The sequence below is a fragment of the Aquarana catesbeiana genome, linkage group LG02 (genome assembly GCF_042186555.1).
Source record: "Aquarana catesbeiana isolate 2022-GZ linkage group LG02, ASM4218655v1, whole genome shotgun sequence".
Lineage (NCBI taxonomy): Eukaryota > Metazoa > Chordata > Amphibia > Anura > Ranidae > Aquarana > Aquarana catesbeiana.
The window spans coordinates 487,449,057-487,472,285 of record NC_133325.1 but is presented as its reverse complement, the minus strand read 5'-3'; the positions used below and the strand labels follow the sequence as shown (position 1 = coordinate 487,472,285).

The 23,229-nt window shown below is 40.1% G+C and overlaps 1 protein-coding gene across 1 annotated transcript in view; it reads left to right on the top strand.

Moving 5' to 3' along the window:
- The window catches only part of LOC141128437 (putative helicase MOV-10), a 142,421-nt gene extending 124,147 nt beyond the window's left edge, over positions 1–18,274 (top strand). Inside the window, exons 15-22 of the mRNA XM_073615723.1 lie at positions 79–181; positions 6,287–6,404; positions 7,350–7,541; positions 7,986–8,051; positions 9,235–9,360; positions 12,544–12,632; positions 14,167–14,291; positions 16,427–18,274. Of these exons, the coding sequence (XP_073471824.1) occupies positions 79–181; positions 6,287–6,404; positions 7,350–7,541; positions 7,986–8,051; positions 9,235–9,360; positions 12,544–12,632; positions 14,167–14,291; positions 16,427–16,491 (884 nt within the window). The 3' untranslated portion in view covers positions 16,492–18,274. The remainder of the gene's footprint in view (positions 1–78; positions 182–6,286; positions 6,405–7,349; positions 7,542–7,985; positions 8,052–9,234; positions 9,361–12,543; positions 12,633–14,166; positions 14,292–16,426) is intronic.
- The last annotated feature ends 4,955 nt before the right edge of the window (positions 18,275–23,229 follow it).

Below are 23,229 nucleotides of genomic sequence, written 5' to 3'. Positions count from 1 at the left end.
TGTCTCTTCCTTTAAATGTTCTGTTTACTTTTGCTACTGTTACATTGCTGCTTTTGATTTATTATGTTATCATTGCAGGTATTTCTTTGCTTGAAAGACTAATGACCCATAATCCTTTGTATGGAAAAGCTACTGGGGCTTACAACCCTGAGTTTGTTACCAAGCTTCTATTGAACTACAGGTTTGTCAGTGTTTTGTAGAATAAAGATGCTTTTCTGTTAGCAGAACTGGTTTTAGGCGCCTGCAATCTCACTTTTACCAGCAACAATGTTTCATGAATGCTTGTAATGATTTTATTGATAAAGTGTTTTAGTGTCGTCATAAGTACAAAACATAAAAGGGTTGTTAAGAATTTTCACGATCATCTAACAAAATACTAGACTGCGATGTGTAGGTAAATTTGCCACTTTTTTTTTGAGAAAATATCGGTCTAAAGATCTATTTTGTATTAATGTAGCAACAAGACCCATATTTTTTTATCTTTTTTTTTTTTACCGCAAGGCCTGTAAAACACTTGCCAGGCGACATACAGTTTAAAGTAGTGTTGCAGAAATTCCTACTAACTATACTGAAGTGCAGTCATACTTTTTACTTTCTGAACAAATTTAATTTTATTCAGCATGCTGTAAATGCGAACCCTTTTCCTTAAGGGCCCATTCATGCCATGCCAGCTCATTGAGGTGCATTAAAGTGTTTGTTAAGGCAATAATATTCTAGTCTATGCCAGCCCCTCTTTTAGAGGCTGGCATAGCACACTGTGTATGTTTTCGATGGATGTCTTTTGCAGGAGGGGCCATGATCTCCCTCAAACGTCAGCCGGGGAGATAATATGGCCGCTTATTTCCTCCGCAGAAGCCATCCATCGAAACTGGAAAGCGGCCACGAGTCACGTCAACGGCCTGAAGACAGCTGAAATTCAGTATTTACAGCGCTCGTTTTTAAAAGCAACATACACCATGTGCTATGTCAGCCTCTAATGGAGGGACTGGCAGTGACAAATTTTAAGATTTTATTATTACAATAATAGCGGCGGGGCTGGGCTAGGGAGATGACTGGCGGGGAGGAGAGCAGAACAGGGCAGCCTATCACGGAGGCACTTTGACCATGGTGTTCAGGGCGGAGCAGCCCTGGTTATCGTGGTCTGTTTAGAGAGGGGATACAGGAAGTGGCAGATTCAGGGTGTTTTTTTTTTTTTGTTTTTTTTTTTGTTTTTTTTTGTTTTTACAGTTTAGAGGGGGGCAGATTACATGGCACAAGTACTGTGCTGTGTAATCTGCTTTAAGGGACCATAATTTTATATTTCTTTTTCATACATCATGGGGCACAGTGTTAGGCTAATCATTACCTACTGGGTTATACGCCATCTCTAGGTGAATGGACACCCCTCCCATACAGGAAGTACATCAGTTTTTTTTTTTTTTTTCTTTTTACCAGTGTCTGCAAGGTGGATGGGCATGTTTGTTTGAGCTCTCTGAGCTCCAGGTCTCTAGTCCCACAAACGGTTTTTAAATCGAGGCATTGACCGATCTGATCCATCTGACACAGGCTCTATATGCTTAGATGAATGGTATCCGAGCCTCGAAAAGAAGACACAAGCTCCTGCAAGGTTTTGCCTGTAATGCGACCTCCGGGCGCTGGACCCTGCGAAGTGGAATCCTGGACACCACAGCGCTAAGGCATTCCTGCAGGGTGCTGTACAGGTCCAAGGGAGTGGGCCCTAAACATGAAAAGGGTACACAGTCCTTGAAGGTCCTCAAGTGACTTCTAAGCTGCCCAGCGCCTGGACGCGTGAGTGAAACCCCCTTATTTTCTTATTGTGGGGTGTCCCAGTGATTGTAACAATCAGTCAAGCTAGCTAGAGGCTGCACACCTGTGTGCGGTGACCATACGGGGGAGATTTGGGCTAGCTGTGGGTATTTGCAAAGTGTTTTTTTTTTTTTTTTGCTTGTTTGGCTGTTTTTTACCTGTATGATGGCGCTCAACAGTGCGCCATTTTGCCTCTTGGTTCCCCATGGCACACGTGCATTCGTAAGAGCACTGCTGTGCTCAGCGGTTTGTTTGGTGACCATTGCGCACGTAGCTTCGCCATAGACGTTATGGGCACTCGAAGCCGCGCATGCGACGTAGCCTTATCTGGGCGCACAAAGATTCGCGCCATATGCGAATACCACCACCCCCGTTTGCCGGGACTGTGCGCCCATGTGCACAGCCAACTTATTTAAGCTGTGTATGCCAAGCATGCGGTGCTTCCAGAAGGCAGCTGTGGGACACAGAGCAGGCTCTTAATCAGGCCTTTGCAGTGGTTCATTTCTCCTTACCCGGGTCATGCGAGTCACCAGTTATTGCTTGGCAGGCTAAGGTGCTAAGCATGATTGTTGCATAAGGGCTCGGTGAGCCCTATTAAAGGGTCTCCCTTCTGAGGTTTGTTAATACTACACCCAGGTACTCCCTTTTTGTGGCTTGTAAATGTCTTCAAAAAAGAGGCGCGGGACTAACGCTACAGGGAAGGGCATACCTATGTCATCAGTAGCTTGTGATGAACCTAGTCATATCCCTAGTGTTGTATGCCCTGAAAGACCAGAGGCTTCCGGGCAATCTGAGTTGCTGCGCCTATCTGGTATTGTGCTTGCAGTCAACGCTGCTGCTTCACCTTTATCACCAAGGATGAACTGTCCTCGGCCCTAGCTGGGTTAGAGCACAGGATTGCTGGCATGATTGCCTCCATCCCGCTGGGTGTCAAGAAGAGTGACAGATCCCCCTTCCCCTGAGCCTCCTAGTTTGGAGCAGGAATGGGTTGAGGATGGGGAATAGCTAAAAGCTCAGGATTCTGTGGAGGGCCTAGCGGATGAGTCTGCTTCTGAGCAATCTGGACAAGAAGATATCCAGTTGGTGTTTGCCTCTGTCGCAGAGGCTTTTGATCCAGACTCTTACCGAGATGGTTCGCTCTGCCTTTAAGTTGCCTCTTGCAAAGGTTACTGAGTCCCCCTGGTCTTCTTTGGGGTCCCTGAGGCCTCTTCAGGCCGCACAGGCCTTCCCCTTAAGCCCACTGGAACAGGCGGTGTATGCTGATTGGAAACATCCTGACAGGATTTTTGTTCCTCCTAAGAGGTTTTTCTTTTTTGCGTGATTGGGGGAATTTTCTTTTCTACAGTCAGCTGTGGAAATCAGATTGGCTTTGAGAACAATCTGAGGTCAGATTTCGGACTGTCAGTATCCTTCTAAAGGCTTTTAGCCTCCCATTCGCTGGTCCGACCCTGTATGCAGGGGGCAACTTGTTTGCTTTCCCCCATTAGGTCACCTATGTGTCCTTGGGATTTGAACTTGGTGCTGTCTGTGTCACAGAAACAACCATTTGAGCCTATCAAGGAAATTCCATTAGACTTGCTGTCATGCAAGCTAGCCTTCTTGATGGCCATCACCTTAGCTAGAAGGGTGTCTGAGTCCCTTTCGTGCCGGGAACCATACTTGATTCTTCACCACGACAGGGTCGTGTCATGACCTGTTCCACCCTTTTTTGCCAAAAGTAGTGTCAGCCTTTCACCTAAATCAGGAGATTATTTATTTTCCCTTTTTTTTTTTTTTCTCAGCCTCATTCAGCGGAAGAGAGGACTGCATTCTTTTGGACGTTTGTCCGGGCAGTTAAGGTTTATTTGTCTAAATCTGCGGAGATCCGAGGATCAGACACTTTTGTTTTACCAAAAGGACCCAAGAAGGAATAGGCAGCTTCCACTGCCAGTTGGGTCTGTCAATTTGGTCATTCAGGCCTATGGTCTGAAATGTAAAGCTCCTCCCTTTTAGGGTGACGGCTCATTCTACCAGGGGTGTAGGAACCTCCTGGGCATTTCGCCATCAGGTATCTGTGGCTCATATGTAAGGCTGCTACCTGGTCTTTAGTGCAAATGTTCACAAAATGTTATCAAGTGGATGTTCGAGCAGCCGAGGATTTTGGTTTTCAGCTGCAGTGTACTACGGGCTGCTGTATAAGAACTGATTGCTATTGTTTGCCAGGGTGTCTCCCTCCCCTCAAGGCTATTGCTCTGGGACGTCCCAGTAGGTAATGAAGATTAGCCTAACTCTGTGTCCCATGATTTATGAAAAATAAAATAGGATTTTTTTTGTCATACTTGCCTGTAAAATCCTTTTCTTTGAGTACATCATGGGACACAGAGATCCTTCCCCTCCTTTTTTTGAGGATTCAGTGCTTGCTACAAAACTGATGTACTTCCTGTATGGGAGGGGTTATATAGGGGATCACTTCCCATCTAAGACTTTGACTACCAGTGTTTATTCACCTAGAGATGGCGTATAACCCAGTAGGTAATGAATATTAGCCTATGTGTTTCATGCTGTATGAAAAGGAAAATAATTTTACAGGTAAGCATGACGAAAAAATCTTCTTTTTTTTTTTTTTTTTTTTTTTTATGGGGTTAACAAACGCTTTAAACACGTATAACGCATTACATTTAGGCAACCCATCCATTTGAACCACAACCACTGAAAATGACAACACTTTTAGTAACACAGCATACCTCAATAAAATGCACTGTAGTGTTACTACATGTTGTATTTCACTGCAACACAGTCTTGATTGTAGAGGTGTTGGGTTGCAATGGTATTCAGAAATGAATGGCACCACAATGCAGCAACACGCATAAGGTGTCTTACCACTATGTGCTGGTGTTAACAAACCTTAAAAAGGTATGCAGCTATCAAAGCCGATGAGGTGCCTTTTAGCTGGGCCGTAAAACATTGGGGGCCCAGGACAAGACTGTGTTCATGGGTCAACCCCCTTCCCTGTAGTATCACTCCACTTTACACAGTTATGCCTAGAGTTGGTCATATAGGTTTCTTTAAATTAAAGTTGGCATTCTGGAAAAACATTTACATATCACTTGGCCCACAACTGATGAGCACATTTGTATGACTCGTAAAGAAATAAAGCATGGATAAAGACGACCGCCCTGGAATTTGTACAACAAATTAGCAATAAGGGTTACATTTCTAATCTGCCATGTGCACTTTAAATTATTATACAAATAAAATAAACCTTTTGTGTACCTAAAACTAGTAAAGACTACAAGCAGTCACCGGTGCATAACTTTATCTTTCTGGGAGCCTCCTGCTTTCAATATGTGAATTGCACAGAAGGCAGCATGGTGATGGGCAGCAACAGGTCAAAGGCAATCAGCTTGCTGCTGGCAGAAAGCAGATATCATGTGCCCCATAGAATTTGTGGGCCTAACACAGCTGTCTCACTTATCTTGTGGCCCTACATGTTAGAAACAGAAGTACTTAAAAGTGCAGTTATTTGATAATTCTGTGAACCAGTAAATTACTAATCTGAGGTGTCGCAAATATTCCTCAATTAATATAGTCCTAAAAGAACATAAATTAGCAATCTGAAGCCTTTGTTTATGGGTGTTTTAAGATGCGTCCTGGATATTTTTATTTATTTATTTATTTTTTCCCTAACATATTTAACCTGCAGCTTTAAAACTTCACCCTTTTTCATACACAACTGAGCAACTTGTGGTACGTGCACATAACCTATTTTAATTTTTCAGTTGGCTTTTCCTGCATATATGTGGAGACCACATGTATCCTAGGCCCAGACTGTACATGGGGCCTCGATATCTGACAACTCTCCCACCACATTGTCCAATTAAGGCCGGGTTCACACTGCTTAGACACAAAAGTGGCGTGACTTCGGATCTGACTCTGCCCCGCGGACAAACGCCAAATTTACAAAATAAATAAATGGCTTGAGGCCTCCCCCCAATCCATACCAAACCCTTGGGACCCGTGAGGCCTGGTAAAGTTTAGGAGTGGGGGATGGTCTGCATGCCTCGGATAAGGATCTGGTATAGAATTGGGAATCATTGATTTTTACATGTCATGCGACGTGTGCTCTTAAATTTGCAGCGCACGTTGCACCGGTGTGAACCAACCCTCAGTGGCAGAGCTTGAGAAGGCAGAAGAGGCTCTGGAAAATGAAAATCCAATGACAAGGGAACGGCAGGCCTTTTTCTAAATTTGCAAGACAAACATAGGTGCTAGAGTAAACAACAAGCATGCAGACAGTGCAGCCTACATTCTTAACCTGCTCTTGGTTGTGTCATTGACTCAAGTTTTTTTTTTGTTTTTTTTTTTTTTTTCTCTGTGAATTTGTTTCATTAAGATTCTAACTTATGTGCTACCATGTAAGCTGATTTTAGTTATTTGTCTGGTTTCTATCAGTGACCTCTTTAAAAACCATTATATATTAGTGTTATATTTGTTCAACTAGATCTCATCCTGATATCCTAACTATTCCAAATGAACTGTTCTACGACAATGAGCTACAGTCCAGAGCAGACCAAATGGTTACACATTCATACTGCAACTGGGAAAAGCTGCCAGAAAAGGTAAGAATTTCTAAAAAAAACTTGCTCTCCAAAATTAAAAAAAAAAAAAAAGTTGATTCAGTGCCGTGGATTTCTGCACACTGTTTGTTGTCCCTCTTTTTTTTAATTAAAACTCTCTTTGGGTGTGATTCTTAAATTGTATGAGGAATATTTAATTCTCTTTTTGTTCCCACAAACTATAATCTCATTCCATAAATATTATGGTTTGTCAAGTCTGTTACTTTTTGGTTAGAATAAGGAAGAATTAGAACCTCTGTCAGGTGCTATTTGTGAGCCTGTTGGAGAGGTTTCCTCCCACAGCCACTGCAGCAAATCTAGAATTGTCATACAAATCCATTGGGTTTCCGAGCAACAATATGTCTGGTATGGATGAGCGGAATAATTTTGGTGAAATTGAGGTTGCCGCAAAATTTTGTGAGAGTAAATTCTCAACTTTGCTAAATGCAATGTCAAGATTAAAATATGCTTGGGAAAACACATTAATTTTTAATATTTTTTGTGTTTTTCTCGGTATAATTTTATGGTAGTTTCAGTTATTTCATTTTTGTGCGTTTTCATTATTCGTGTACTGTCATATTTTTTATATCTTATTTTTGCTTTTTATCTTCTGTGGAAAAATGTAAAATAAGGAGGCTAATGAGGAGCCATTATGCAAGTGTTGAAAAAAGCATCCTTAACCCCCAGGAACGATTTATAAAGCCCACTGCACCCTTCAAAGCCTATTGGCTACCAATGCATTTCACCAAAACTTTGTTAAAATCTTTCAATTTACTCCCAAATTTCAGATTCCAGAATTTGAAATATCGCTCATCCCTAATCTTAGCAGTGTACTACTCTTTGAAAACTGAATAAGAAAGCAGCGTTACATTTCCACGAAGACAGACTTTATAAGTATCAGTTGGTTTTGTATCCTAAATAAGCTATTTTATTTTGAATGTTTTAAAGGGATTTCCGATCATTTTCCATGGTGTGCTGGGTAAAGATGAACGAGAAGGAAATAGTCCATCCTTCTTCAATGTGGCTGAGATTGTAGTGCTCATGTCTTATCTCAAAGCTCTGCTAGAGACACAGAAGAAGAAGGGAATAGCAAAAATCTCAGCCAAAGAAATTGGTATAATTTCTCCTTACAGGAAACAGGTACAGTCAATGAGTTTTACATTTTCTTATTTAGCAGTAATATATGTTGTAAGTTAATTTTGACCTTTTTAATGGCTTGCTTTTGATGTTGAGTAATCACTTGAGGCATGTGAAGATAAAATCAGGTTAAAGCAAAAATTTGGTGTTACAAAAATTGTATTTAGCAACTTTTTCAAACTTTTCATGTAAGGTATAGTTTGGAGTTTTTCCTGCAAGCATGAACCACAACTGTTGTGATTTTAGAGGTGAATAGAACCAGTCATTTCTTTACACAAACCATTACATGAGTGCACCGTTCACTGCGGTGTACTAAAGCGCAGCCCAGCTCCTTATTGTACTCCCAACCATTCCATTGCCCTTTAGTAATGAGTAATGTATGAGCTTACTTTCCGTTTTGGAGCTACCATAGAAGTATTCTAGTAAAGGTCTTCCTATATGTTGTAGGTGGAAAAGATTCGGAAAGCGGTAGACAAGGAACTTAAAGCTGTTCCCGACATTAAAGACCTAAAGGTAGGACAAAGAAGCATCATTATGAAACATTGCAGCTTATGTTATAAAAAAAAGTATGTCCTACTATCCAGCACAGAACGGGTAATAGTCAGCCTTGGTTATGTGCCCATATAAATGTCACTTTGGGAGTTGACTGTGTGGGAAGACTAATACATTTGAGGTTTTTGCATAATGGGTGCTATGAATTAAGTTTATTTGAAACTCCTCAACATGTGTAGAAGATTCTGCATTGAGTAACCACTATCATAGGGGCAGAGGAATACATTGTTATACATGACACCAAGGCCGGCCTGATGCCAATGCAGGAGAGGCTCCTGCCTCAAGCACAGTGGTTGAATTTGGGGAGGTAGATCAGTTTTAAATCTTTGCCAGAGGACCTTGTGCTGAAAATGCAGGATACCCACATCACATCACACTGGAGCGTTATCATGGGTAGCAGAGAACTACTAGCTGTATCTAGGCATTCTGGGGGCTTTTGGAATGGGATAACGTGACAGGAACATAGTAGAGGTCCAGGGCAGAGCAGGAACAGAAACGTGACCTTGGTGCAGAAACAAAAGATGGCAGATATGGAATCGGTGAAGACAGGACCATACTTTGTTGCCAGTTAATAGTAAATGACTCTTGCGGGGGCGAGAGATTTAAAGTGAAGGTCCCAGAACTGGTCTTCCTTAAAGCTGTTAAAGCTACAGAAAGATTAGTGACAGGACAGCTCCCAATATGTAACCCATGGGACTGCCTATCTGAAGAGCCAGACAGACAAAAACATGTGCCAGTACATTGTAGACAGGAAAAATGGGGCTGTATACCGGAGCAACAGGACGCATATTAAACCGATCAGAAGCAAAGTCAAAACGGATATGATAAAAGGATCATATACAAATATAGAAGACAGATGGACTTGGCCCAAACACAGGATCAGACAGAGGCTGAAGTGCTAGTCAGTCAGTACTGACTAACTCATTTGAATGCGCCAACACTGGCTTCTGATGGTGGAGGCTCTAAATAGCCACATACAGGGAAAAGATGACACAAGTGAAGACAGACTGAAAAAACTGCCCTGAAAGGGCATGCATACCAGATTGAGACTGTAAAGGAGAACACATATCAGGCTCTAGACAAGTTCAAATATGCTAATCTAAAAAGTGACCATGAGGAAAACTTGGATTCTGTGTACTTATAGGTTGGATCTGTGGAAGAATTTCAAGGTCAGGAACGTAAGGTGATTCTCATATCCACGGTACGAAGCACTAGGGATTATGTCAAGTTTGATGAAGAATTCAGTCTTGGTTTTCTGACAAATCCTAAGGTAGGTATTCACAATCTGTCTTTTTGTTTTGGTTTTTTTGTTTTGTTTATGTGACAATACATTAAAAAATTGCACCTATGGTTCTGTAGTATAATTTTTAAGTAATCTAGCCAATTGTCTAAGTGTATCCCCCAAATATCATGTTGTAGCCTAAATCCACTTGTTTTGTGTCATAGTTAATAAAATAATTGCTAAGATTCAATGGTGGATTCTAAGAATATTATTTGATTTGTGTTTAAACTACTTGGAGCATAAAAGTATGTGGGGATTTTTTTTTTTTTTGGTACGGATAATGCCTTGCTTTTCCCAATCACAGGAAGTTTTAACTAGAAATAGTTACATTAAATTGGACTTGTTTTGTAAAGTTGAAGAAGTTTCATTGCTTCTCCAAGCTGCTTCTTCAATTCCAATGAGTGGAAGATACCCTAGCATTTATATCCACGTAGGTGGCACAGACTTCTTATTTCAGCCATTATGCAATGTATAGATGTTGCTTGTCCAAGAATAGGATGGGAAAATTGCGGAATCCCCTTTTCTAATTTAGAGTCCCATTCTTGGCATCAGGAAGTCTGCATAGGTTGTTAATTCCTTGATTTTAAGTGGTTTAGGATGTGAAATGTCAAATCGCTGGGATAGAGATGTTCAAACCGCATAATATGTGAAAGACAGAAGGTGTCACAAGGCCTTCACCCTTGCTCAGGGGTGGTTGTTCCAATTTGGCATAAATTTCCTTTCTCACATCTAGGGAACCAGTTGTAATATTTGTCCAAAATGTGACACTCCCTATCCTTAAAGGAATGTCCCTTTTTTTTATTTTAAAGGGGTTGTAAACCCTCATGGTTTTTCCCCTTAATGCAGACATCCCAACCTGCAAAAACTCATTTCAGGGAGGTGGCAAACTGTCGGTAGTTTTTTTTTTTTTTCACAATGCTTTTTGGGGGAGGGGGTTGGGTCTTCCTCTTCCTCTCTCCCCTTTGAGACAGACAAAGGGACTGAGGACAAACTACTGTCCATTTATAAATTGAGTGAGCAGAGTAAACAGTTTACACTGCTCAGTAATCACGGGACACAGGAGTGATCTCGCTCACTGTGTCCTATTACTAGTCCCCCCCACAGCTGGCAAGGGGGGAGGAGTACACAAAGCAGTTGGGGATGATTGGTGCAACTGGAGGGACAGCTGTGATCACCGATCTCCCTGTATAGCTTTTTATTCATCAGCCACGGGAGGGAGAGAAGGAGAAGCCGCTGTCAGCTAAAAATCTATACAAAGGAGATCGTGATCACAGCTGATCCCCGCCGCACCAATCATTTCCGGGAGATCGGGAGCCGCTGCAGAAATGCGGGAGTCTCCTGCACCTTCCAGGAGACTTGAGATGTCTGTTAATGCATTAAGATGAAAAACCTCCTGTGGTGCTCCAGCCCCCGTTTTTACTTACCTGACCCCGATCCTTCACCGGCCAGGAACGAGCAGACCCAGCTCTAGCTGGTGTCTCGTGTCCTGATTGGATAGATTGATAGCAGCGCAGCCAATGGCTCCCGCTGCTGTCAATCAAATCCAATGATGCCGTGCTGTGGGGTGGGGCCCGAGTCCTGAATGGACACAGATGCAGGACTCGGGAGCGAGACCGCACGGGTGTCCACCGTAGGAGAGAGCTTCTCTAATGTGGACACTCGATGCGGGGAGGAGCCAGGAGAGCCGCTGAGGGACCCCAGAAGAGGATGTTCGGGGCCACTCTGTGCAAAACGAACTGCACAGTGGAGGCAAGTATGACATTGTTTGGTGTTTTTTGTTTTTTTTTTTTTGTTTTTTTTGCCATCTGTGTCTCATTGGGGAGATTTCCCTTTTTGTTTTCTGTCCCATAGCCAAAACAGGAAGTGAAAGGAAATACCTCCATACTGAGGGAGTATCTGATTGGCACCAGGGTCACCTGCACTAGTGTCCCCACTGGAAAATCTCCCCTCTATTCCTGTTCTGGGGACAGCCCAAAATGTGGGATTTTCTTCACTTTCTCTTTTGGTGATAGTAGTAAACAGGACAGAGAGAGAGAGAGAGAGTGCACAGGCAACAATAAAACCTGACGAGTTCTAAACCCTCACCACTCTGTTCAAATCAAAGAAGTTATGTTTAAGGAACACTGCTGAGTTTTGACCTGTAGAATTTACCCTATGGTGGGCCATTTATTGAGAGTTGTTTTTTTTTTTTTTTTTTTTTTTTGTCTACCTAATGTAGAGGTCTTTCCATCCCTCATTACACTACACTTCATACACCAAGTTACTTTGTTTATGTTGGCCAGACCCGCTCAGTGTTGGGTCTGAGTTTTTCAGACACTCTAGATATATACAGGGTGGCTACAGTATATTATTCTTTGAGCTCTGCCTCTTGTTCAATGGTTCCATGCTCTTCCTTGTGGATATTTTGACAAATGCCCAGCCTAGTTAACCCCAAACTTTGAAAGCACTCCTGAGATGTCTGCGTTCTTTGTTTTTTAGACGCTGTTTGTTGTCACTATCTCAGAACTCTACAACATTGGCTAATAGCCCCCAGTATGAGTTCCAGTGGGTACTGGAAGTCAAAAAGCAGATGCTGATCTGTTTGGGTAGATTTCCTGTAGACTTCAATGTCAGTCACCAACCAACCTACTTGGCCTGGCTTGAGTTGCACAGGTTCATCTAGTTTAACCAATAGAAAAAGTTTGGTACTCTTAACTTGCTAAGGAATTTGATTCTAAAGGAAAGGGTGTGGGTATTTCCATTTACAAATCTGTCAAGTAACTGACAGCATATTGGCTAGCCAGTTTAGCTGTTCTGTTTTTGCATGTAAAACTCTTGAAGAAACCTACCCACACTGTTATAAAATTTATACAATAGCACTCCTTTCAATAATGTAGAAACATATCACACTAAAATTATACAAAAATCAGTTTATATGATTTCAGATGAGACTGGAAATTGGTGACCATAAAACTGGGATATGTGGCAATATGAAAAAAGAAAGCAATTGAGAGCTAAACTGGAAAGGTTAGGCAAGAAAATAAAAATGGAGGGGTAAGGGAGAAGCAAAAGAAACCAAGGGCAGAATTAAAAGAAGGGGGGGAAAAACACACATATATATTATCCCATTACATATAAAGCAAACTGCTAAACTATTCTGTTTATCTCTTTTTTTTCTGCCGTGTTTCACAGAGGTTTAATGTGGCTATAACTAGAGCAAAGGCCCTCTTAATTCTGGTAGGAAACCCAATCATACTTTCCAAAGATCCTTACTGGGCAAGGTAAGTAACAAATGAAATGCGTAGTTTGTATTTTTTTTTGTTTCCCAGAAAAATATAATCTATTGCTTATGCATGCCGGTGTGTGGCTAGAAAATGTTTACCATTCTGAAATATTTCCCAAGCCTACTGTAATAATTCACAAAACAAAAATCCTTGACAACCTCCCTACCAATTCAAAAAGAGGATCTACCTAATACATTTCTAGCTTCAAAACAAGGGGCTTAATTACACACACTTGCTAAACAAACATTATGGCAGCATCAAAGACACTTCAGTAACATGCAGACTGTAGATATTTGTGAACTTGGTAAGCACCCCCAACATTCTGTACCACCTGTGTAAGTTTTTGATTGACATGGCAGCTTCCATTTTTTCTTGCACACTATATAGAAGATTTTTTCAATATCCTTTGTATCCTTCATAGCTTATTTTTTATTTATGACTGGAATACATATAAACTGAAAAATCTACAAGGCCATCTAGGAATGAGCCTAGGGCCAGGCGGATGTTTAGGGGGCTACAGCTTTTGTGCTTCTGCAATAAACTAGGGGCCTGTCGCTTCACAAGGGAGGAGGCACTTGTAAGTAGTTGGTGTGTGCTGAGGCAGTCCATGCCCGTACAGACAGGGTAGATGGGGTGGCTTCCCTATGTGTGCATGAATGCACACTCTGCATTAAGGTAAAAAAATTACCCACTACTGGTTTCCCCACTCGCCCAAAACACTTACTTAAACCATCTCTTGATCCAGCACTGTGCTCTGCAGCAGTGCTGGTCTCTCTTCCACATCTCACAGGACAGATGGAGAGTAGCGGAAGCCATTGGATCTTTCTGCTGTCAATCAAATGTTGTGAGGAGAGAGCAGGGCCAAGGGGTGTGTGTGTGTGTGTGTCTGTCTTCAAAACTGTAAATGTCTCTTTTTAAAACCCTGGATAATTTCTATATTCTTTTTAAAAGATATTTTTATGAAATATATTTTTCTTTCAATTTGTCTTTAAGTGACATTTAAAGGTTAATTGAAAAAAAAAACAAAAAAAAAAAAAACCAAACATGTCATACTTTCCTACTCTGTGCAGTGGTTTTGCACACAGATCCTACTCTTTTTGGGTCCCCTGCCAGTGCTTGTGGCTCTTCCTCTTCAGCTAGTGCCACCAATATCAAGCTCCGTACTATGGAGCCAGCACGCACCAGTGCCCCCAGAAGACACACAAAGCCGTGGCTCTGCCCCATCTCTCCGCTCTCTTATTATTGGCTCACTGGCTGCAATTGACAGTAGCAGGAGCGAATGGCTGTCTTAGCCAATGATGTACATTGCTGGATCGAGAAGGAACTCAAGTAAGTATAAGGGGGAGGGGGGGCACTGCACACAGTAGGTTTTTTACCTTCATGCATGGAATGTATGAAGGCAAAAAAACTTGCATCTTTGTTCTCTTAACCATAGACCTTGGTTTTGTATTCTCTCCACATGGGTCTGCTGTACAAAAATTTAAATATAGCGTGGTGTGTTTTTATTTTATTTATTTTTATTTTTTTCTAGGTTTTTGAAATTCTGTTCTGAGAAGGGAGGTAGCACTGGTGTCCAAAATGATATCCTTGATGATATTAACGAATTGGAGTTTGCAGAAATTTTTAAACACCTTACTGTCAATGAGCCACCAGCTGGTAAGTATGGGCAAAGTGGTCAAGAGACCCACAGTTCTCTAGCTTTTGTCTACATTTTAGTGATTTTTTTTCCCCTTCTAAATAATCATATGCTACACCATATAATAACCCCCCAGGTAGGCTTTAAAACAGCGGCAAGAAGTCAGATCTATATATGTTATATGAAATGTAAACACTTGCGGATTACAGCTTATTTTACTTAAGTCAGTGGCAGAACTACCAGGGTTGTAGCAGTCGCACTCATAGGGGAGTGGAGGGAGTAGATGTCCATCTTATGACAGCATTTTTCTTTGCTAATCTACTCTTTTGGCCCAAGTGAGGCAGGATAAAGGTGGTCAGTGGAGCAACAAGTAGAGTGGGTCATACACGTGTTGGTGGATGGTGAGTAGCACCTTGCATATGGCCCCCCTGAGGGCACCAGATAGCACTACACGCTTTAGGCGTATGTGGTTTTAGTTTGCTTTTACCATTCAATTTTGGAATGAATGTCATTTCCCAAAGATAAATTTGAAGTACTTTCGAACGACATTTATCGACTGTACAAAGAATGTTTGTACGAACGTTTGTTCAAAAATCTACTCGTGTATAGCCAGCTTAAGTGACAGTGCTTTAGATAACAGTGATGGCCAGCAGGTAGAAGATATTAAAGATTTTTTGGACTGGCAATGGATAAGGACCATTTTAGTGATCTTTCTTGTCAGGGCAAAAACAGATCAGTCATTTTTACCCTTATTTTACAGACCTAAAAATCTATTTTGTGTTTATAAAGAGAAAATATTTTTATGGTTATTTCAGCAATATTTTAGCCCCAGATAGTTAGGTGTAAATGCAGAAAGAAGAGACGGACAGTTTAATATTGGGCCTTCCAACATGAGTTCCACTTCATAAACACAAAATGTTCTTCCCTGAATTTCTTTTCTTTACTTTTCCTATTAGGATCACTTGATCTTGGTAAATTACCATTTTTCAAGGGCGTTTCTTTAACCTCTTGCTGCCCACATAACATGTGAGGGGGCAAGGAGTGTGGGCTCTAACACGTCCATAGGCAGCAGCACTTTCTATGCTGAGAGCATGCTCACTGCGTGCTCCAAGAACAGTGACCGAGCTGTCAAAGATCTCTCGGTCTGTAATAACGATCTGGAGTCAGTGAGACCTGCTCCTGATCATGTGACCATTGTGCCATCCAATCACATTGGTCACATGATCGGCTGATCCTTCCCACCCCCAGCGTAAGACCCTATTAAATAGAAGCCAGGGCTGGGCAGGAAGGGGGTTAAGGAAACCCCTATGGAGTTTTTCTGTAGACTGCCATTTCTGTTTACCTTTTGAAAATTCTAGTTGTGCATGTGTCTTTAGCTTTACTGTCGCTGACCCAGGACAAACGAATAACAAGTGAAATGGGAAGGAAGGCAGAAATCCTAATCTACATACTACCTTTGGGTTAATGACTCATGAAAATTCAATGGTTTCATTACTTTCAGATGGTCAACAGACCATATCTGAAGGGAGAGATCAGTGGTGACAACCTAAATATTTACCTAATACAGGTTTCCTTTAAATGGCAGGCTTCACAAACGTTTTAGTAGTGGTGGCAATACATAAATATTACTTAACCACCTGGCTTAGACAACAAAGATGTTGGCTTTTTGTGCCAGGGCTACTCACCACTTCCCTAGTTTGCTTCTTTATGATTTATTTATAACTTAATATGTACGGTATGTAGACCCTGGCAATGAACTTCTTATCAAACAGAAACCAAAAGATGTCAAATAAGTGCAAAAAATACCCATTGACCATGTCATAAATTCAGACCTGTCTTGTGCACACTTCCTGTGTTATCTCAATGAGTCGAATTAGTCCTCTTAGTTCATTTCTTGGGAGAACAGAGTGATTAGTGTCTGTGTTGTAGAGATGAGTGGGAGGGTTTAAGCAGCTTAGCATAGAATGAACGGGGCTGAGCTGACACCTGTCTATAGAAATGCTGAGTGCATTTCCATCAGATCAATAAATATTTTTTGTACCTGAAAGGTCTATATGGAGAAATTTGCATTGAGTGCAGCAGTGTACTGCATATGATTATTTTTATTTTTATTTTTTTTTTTTACAAATCTTGTTATCTTTGCTGTTCTTCACAGGGGAAAGAAGTGGTGAGAGTGCTGTGCAGCAGCAGGCAGAGCCAGCCTGGAGATTTGAACACTAACCTTTCACTTGCGTTTTACTCAGTACCTGCAGAGGACACCCTGACCTTTTATTACTGATACATGGTTATGACATTTTTCAGCAAGCCATTATGTCATTGGGACTACAGATCTTCTTTGATGCAGACTGTCTTTTCACATTTACTTTTAAATACTTTCAAATATTTTTATAAACCACTGTAAAAAATATTCAGGCAGAACAGAAAAAAGGGTTTAAAAATACGGACTCTTGTATTAACTACATAGAAGAACATGCTGCAATATGGGGTATGTATACTAGCAACATTAATTAGCTTCAAGCTGGATACAGTAGCAATGGGTGTGTAGGAAGCTTTTTGGAGTTTCAGTGGACGAATTGCAGTGCTGTAGTCTTCCTCGCCACGTCAAGTACTGTCCAAGACTGATTATAATGAACTAAGTATGCTTGGCTTTTAATCCAGCTGCACTCATTCACAGTTCATCCTTGCACATTTTTTGCACTAAGGTGAATGGGTTTAAACCTAAACAAAAAAAAAATTACACGTAGACTTATCAATTGACCAGTTTTTAACAAACTTTCTTTTTGCACTAAAGAACACTTTTTTCTTTGATAAACATTTCTCCCCAAGTTTTGATCCACAATTCTAACTCCTCCATGGAAGGGTTCTCCTCTTCGTGCAGCTCCCTGGATTTATATGAGAGGCTTAGATTTCACCCACAGCACCAAATGCTGGTGACTACATTCAGATATAATGGTGCCTTTTACTCACCATATATCTGAAGGGTCTATAGTCTACTTTATAATGTAAAATTATAAATGGGGGACCATTTTTCTTACAGCATGGTAGACAGAGGGTAGCCATCCCTCCTTTTTGCCACACTTGGTTTTTAGTGAAACTGTTACTGTTTTGTTTACTGAGGGTAATCCCCAGCTAGGGGTGTGTGTGTATGTATGTGGCAGCAATCTCTATATTGCATCTCTTTGCAGAGCAGTGGGACCATTGTTTCTTCTTATAAGCCAGCATTGTTTGTGTTGTGATTTTTTTTTTTTTTTTGGTATTAAATATAAAGTTGATTCAATAATGGAATGCCCATAAAATTATTTACATGCATTTTTCTTTTAAAGTACTGCTTACAGTTTTTTGGTATACCTTTTTGATATAATTATGACTGGTCATCACATTGCCATGGAAGAGCATAAACAATACTTTAAATGAGATACTCAAAGTAATGAGTCCTTTCTTAAGCTACTAATGTATAGATATATGATCCTTGAAGCTCTTCTCTATAGAATGATGAATAATTTGGTAAAAGAAAACCTGTTTACATGAATCCCCCATTAAAATCTATAGCTGCAAATTTTTGTGATCTATACCATGTCTTAGCTGACACTATTACACTAGGCCTGAGCCTGTGCAGGGTAATCTTTTTTTATATTTTTGTAATTTATCTACAGTCACTTAATTAAAAGTTTAGCACTTAATGATGGATGATTTTTAAAGGTATGGCAGGGGAAAAAAAAAGCACTTCACTGATATAAAATATTTAACTTGAATTGTAAAAAAACTTGTTGAACTATTTTGCTTGTACTAGGATAATGAAACTTTAGCAGTTTAGTACATTGATCTAGGGCACCTGGGAAATGTGTTCTTTTGTTTTGGTTAATGTGTAAATTGTATGCAAGGTAGTGGGATAATTTGATTTTGTTTTAAATTTATTGTAATACTGATATTTGCAACGCTTGCAAATACATTTTAGTTTTTGTGCAAATTTAAATATTAAAATTAAAGTTGTTTACTTTCCAGAGTTACCTGTTTTAGTCTTTGCTGCAATTGGAAAGATCTCTGACTTCTTTCCTAACATGAAGAGGGAAAATCTCTCCAATAAGGATGCAATAAAAATCTGACAGAGGCTCTAACCTTTTCCTGCTCCTACAAAACAAATTGAAAATTTCTTTAAGCCCCCTCCTTGCCACCCCAGTATCCTTTTAAACAGCTTGGAATGCCCAAGGGAAGGGAAGCATTAGTGATGTGACCACTGTTGCAGATGTCACCTGATCAAGTTGGTCCCACTGACTATGAATCTTTAGCCTGCATCGAGATCTGTCCTTTGTGCTGGGAGCATGCAGTGAGCGTGCACTCGGCATTTAAACATCATTTGCCCAGCGACACATATGTGGGAAGTCCTGATAATAGATACAAGCACTCAGTGTGCCGTAAATCATGGGAGATATGGGCATGCTCAGTGACGTCATTCTAAAGAACAAAAAGGATTACAACAATACTATGCAAGTAAGGAGATATCTACAAGCAGTGTTCATTAGGGTTTTTTCTGCTGATTCACATGGGACAAAGTTGTGGGGGAGAGTTTACAACCATTTTAAAGACCATACTTTTGCTGCTGCACATGTGTTGGGCAGTCGTAAAGGGGTTGAAGAGACATATGTAATTTTGCCCATTAAGACATGGACAGAAACTCTGGAAAAGGTTCTCACCCTTCCTTATTTTCTATGAATAATGATGAGCCCTTTGCGCCGCTAGGAGTAGTGGATAGAACTGGTGTTTAAATTACACGTAGGTGATAAAAAAAAATTATGCAGCAAAATCTAATGGTGTACACAAAACCACAAGGTAAAATTAAAAATCAAAGTGATCTCACGCATAAATATTAATGTAAAAGTGAAGATAAGAACAAATCAAAAAAATATGGAGTGTTATAAAAATATCACTGTGCAAACTGATTAAAATAAAATAAGTGCACGTAAAAATATGGGTAGAGTAACACTAAATAAAATGATGCATGAAAGCACATGTGAAAGGTGATAGGCCTCTTTCACACGAGGGATCCGTATGTCCGTTTTTCATCCTTCCGTTTTCGGATGAAAAACGGACATACATGTATCCCTATGGAGCGTCGGATGTCAGCGGTGACATGTCCGCTGACATCCGACCCGCTCCGATCCGAAAAGTGTAATGGAGGAAAATCTTACTTTTCCATCCGTGATCGGATCGGGTGATGACGGACACTACGGTCTGTCATCACCCGATCCCCCATAGGGGAGAGCGGCGCTCTGACATGTCTGTCGCTGCACAGTGTGCAGCGATGGACCTGTCATCTTTCTGCTCAGTGGGGATCGGCGGAGCGATCCCCGCTGAGCAAGCGGGTGTTCACGGGGCGGATCATCACTGATCCGCCCCGTGTGAAAGAGCCCATAATCACTTCAAATAAAATGGGAAAACTCTTCATAGACAAAAATGGTATAAAAAGCAATAAAAACTCTTCCAAAAAGTCAATATGGCTAATATTAATGAAAAGTCCAAATGGATAATATATGTATATATAATCCTCCAGGTACTCAAGAAAAGTAAGAGGTGTATCCAGATGCGTGACAAAGTGATGTAGGTTAAGGCTGGTGAAAGATAATAATTGTGTTTGAATTCCATTAATTCTCTCACCAGGTGCGGTCTCGCAAAACTCTCACCTTAAGCCTGTGTAGTATCTCGCATCAGCAGAACGCCGTACATTAACTGTCATTCTATTTTGCTTGATTTTAACTGCAACATTGTAAGAGTTCACTTTGTTGGCATTTAATAAACATATCCCTACTTTTAACATATTGCACTAGTGGAGCGCTCTCTCTCTCTCTCTCTCTCTCTCTCTCTCTCTCTCTCTCTCTCTCGTGATACCGGATTAACCCATGACATGTGTGGAGAACTACCCATGAACACACTTGCAGTATCCATTAACCCATTAGGACCAGGATAGAAGGCTGTGACTTACACCAATTATCTGCTGATGCGAGATACTACACAGGCTTAAGGTGAGAGTTTTGCGAGACTGCACCTGGTAAGAGAATTAATGGAATTCAACACAAATATTCTTTCACCAGCCTTAACCTACACCACTTTGTCACGCATCTGGATACATCTCTTACTTTTCCTGTGTACCTGGAGGATTATATATACATATATTATCCATTTGGACTTTTCATTAATATTAGCCATATTGACTTTTTGGAAGAGGTTTTTATTGCTTTTTATACCATTTTTGTCTATCAAGAGTTTTCCATTTTATTTGAAGTGATTATTATCACCTTTCACATGTGCTTTCATGCATCATTTTATTTGTTACTCTACCCATATTTTTACTTATTTTATTTTAATCAGTTTGCACTGTGATATTTTTATAAACCTCCATATTTTTTTTTTATTTTGTTCTTATCTTCACCTTACATTAATATTTATGCGCGAGATCATTTTGATATTTAATCTTCCCTATTTTCTGTTTCAAGAATTTTATTGTGATTTTAATATTACAATACAATATACCATTTAATATGGAATCGTATGGTAAGTACATTGTAACAGATATACATGTACCCTTTCATTTTCTTATGGTTATTCTCAATTTATTTATTTTTTTTATCAAAAAAATGAGAACTTTTGGTTAGTGTGGAGCTTGAAAAAAATGCAAGGTATTCTGTGGATGGAGCCCGTGCCAAGCGGGTAAGCTCCTGTAGTTACGCCACAGTAGGGCAGCCACATGGTACGAGATCCAGAAGATGGTGGAAATCACTGTAATGGCAGACACTACTGCAGTGATTCTCCACTTCCTCAATGGTACCATATATCCAACAAAATCCATGCTTTGTATTTCAGCATTAAAGTGATGCTAAACTCTGGCTTAAAAAAAAAAAAAAAAAAAAAAAAAAACACAAGCACATATCCTCTTAAGCACTCAACTGCCTCCAAATTCCTTTTGTTTGCTGCTGTGATCTGACTTCCTGTTGGGGGGTGGCTATGGTCATTTTCATGGTCCCATTGTATGCATCAATAAAGCCACCCTTTCTTGCTTGCACTTGAGATGAACTGAGGACTATAGGAATTTTAGTGTGAACATGACCACGACGAACGTTCACTGCTCATTCTAAACAATGGAGAGGTTTGGAAGCTCACAGGGGACATTAAAAGGAGACAGTAAAAAACAATTTCCTGAAGAATAGATTACAGGACTCGTTCCATAGTGGCTGTGTGTGGATTATTTTTGGATGATAAAGATATTGTTTAGTGTCACTTTAAAGTTAAACCATACAGGTTGGGACTTTTACAAAGTTGGTAACAGTCTCCCTCTCTGTTTCTAAATTCAGGATTCTAAAGTTTTTGTTTTTTTGTGTTCTATGAATAAAAATATGGGAAAAGGCCGATCCATGACTTATTTGGCCTGGGCCTACCAGTGTCTTAAAAAAAAGTCCCTGCATTACCTAACCGTTATAACAATTATAGATCACAAAAATGATTATAGTTATGCTAATATCACATTCTGCCTGCACAAAAAGCACAACTGGATGATCTGTACTAAAATCGCCACTGACAGGTGTGCAAAAATACAATTGATACATGTAAATGTACTCTCCATAAAAATATAACGTGACTACATACCAAGAGGATAATGTATCTGCAATACATTGGCAGTCATGGGCTCCCATAAGCGGCATCAAGAGCAGTAATATTATAACTGACTGAACTGGAAAAGCAAAAGGCACACAGCATTTTAACAAGGAAGCAGATTCTTGTAATACATCTGGCTCCCTCTAGTGGAAAGTGTTGATAACTGCATACTAGCCTTCTCTGCAGTTGTATTTTTCTGTATTGCCAGAGAAGACAGACCATTTAAATTAGTATCTGTGCCTTGTAAACATTTGAATAATAAAGGAAACTTACAAACATTTTAAATGCAAAAATGTAGTTTCTGCATTTATACCAAGCCAATTATAACAATTTGAATGCTTCACATATTTAGTAAAACAGTGTAAATGGCAGTATTGGTGTGCAAAATGTAGCCCATAGCAACCAGCCAAATCTCAGTTTTACTATAGTCAGCCCACGATAGAAGAGATCTTGCCAGGGATTAGAGCACTGTATATAGCAGTGTTCATTTTGGCAGCAAATTTTGATTTAGTTTAAGGACTAAAATGGCATTTTAGTTTTAGTCTTCTGCAATTGTTTTAGTCGTATTTAGTTGACTAAATCTCCAGTACATTTTAGTCGACAAACTCATTTTAGTCATATAAAATCTAATGGGTGTATTTAAATAGTAATGCATTATTTGAAGCATTTCTCTACAATTTCCAAACTCATTATATACTGTTGGAGTGAAAAATCTAATACGTTATTATTTATGATGTTGAGGTATGAACATGCACTGCAGACCAGTGTTAATTTTGACATCAAATTTCAATTTCATTTTAGTCTTTTGACTAAAATTTTGTTTTAGTCGTATTTTTGTCGTCTCAATTGTTTTAGACGTATTTTAGTCAAAAATGGTATTTAGTTGACAAAATTAATGCTGGTACATAGCACTGTATAACAGCTCTTTTTAACTTAATAGATGCCTGTTTGTAACACTGACCCTCTGTTTTCACTACTTTACCGATTTGCACAGTTGTTGGTTGACTTAAAGTCAAAAGTCCTTATATGTATTCTTCTGGGTCAATGACCAAAAATTTGAAGCAAAAGGGTTGGTACAAAAGTCAACTAGAATTTTTTATTAAGAGGAAAAGGTTCAGTTAAAGGAAACCTATGCTCATTGCTGATTTCCCAAGACTAAATGCTACATGCTTGCCTGGCCTGCTGATCCACTTTTTAACTGGGAACAAAAAGGGCAATCAGGAGGTCATTGCACTCTAACTACTCTTGTGTATTTGCTCCAAGTCAATGATTCAAATGTATTGAAACCAGAGATACCCAGATGACAGCTATCTT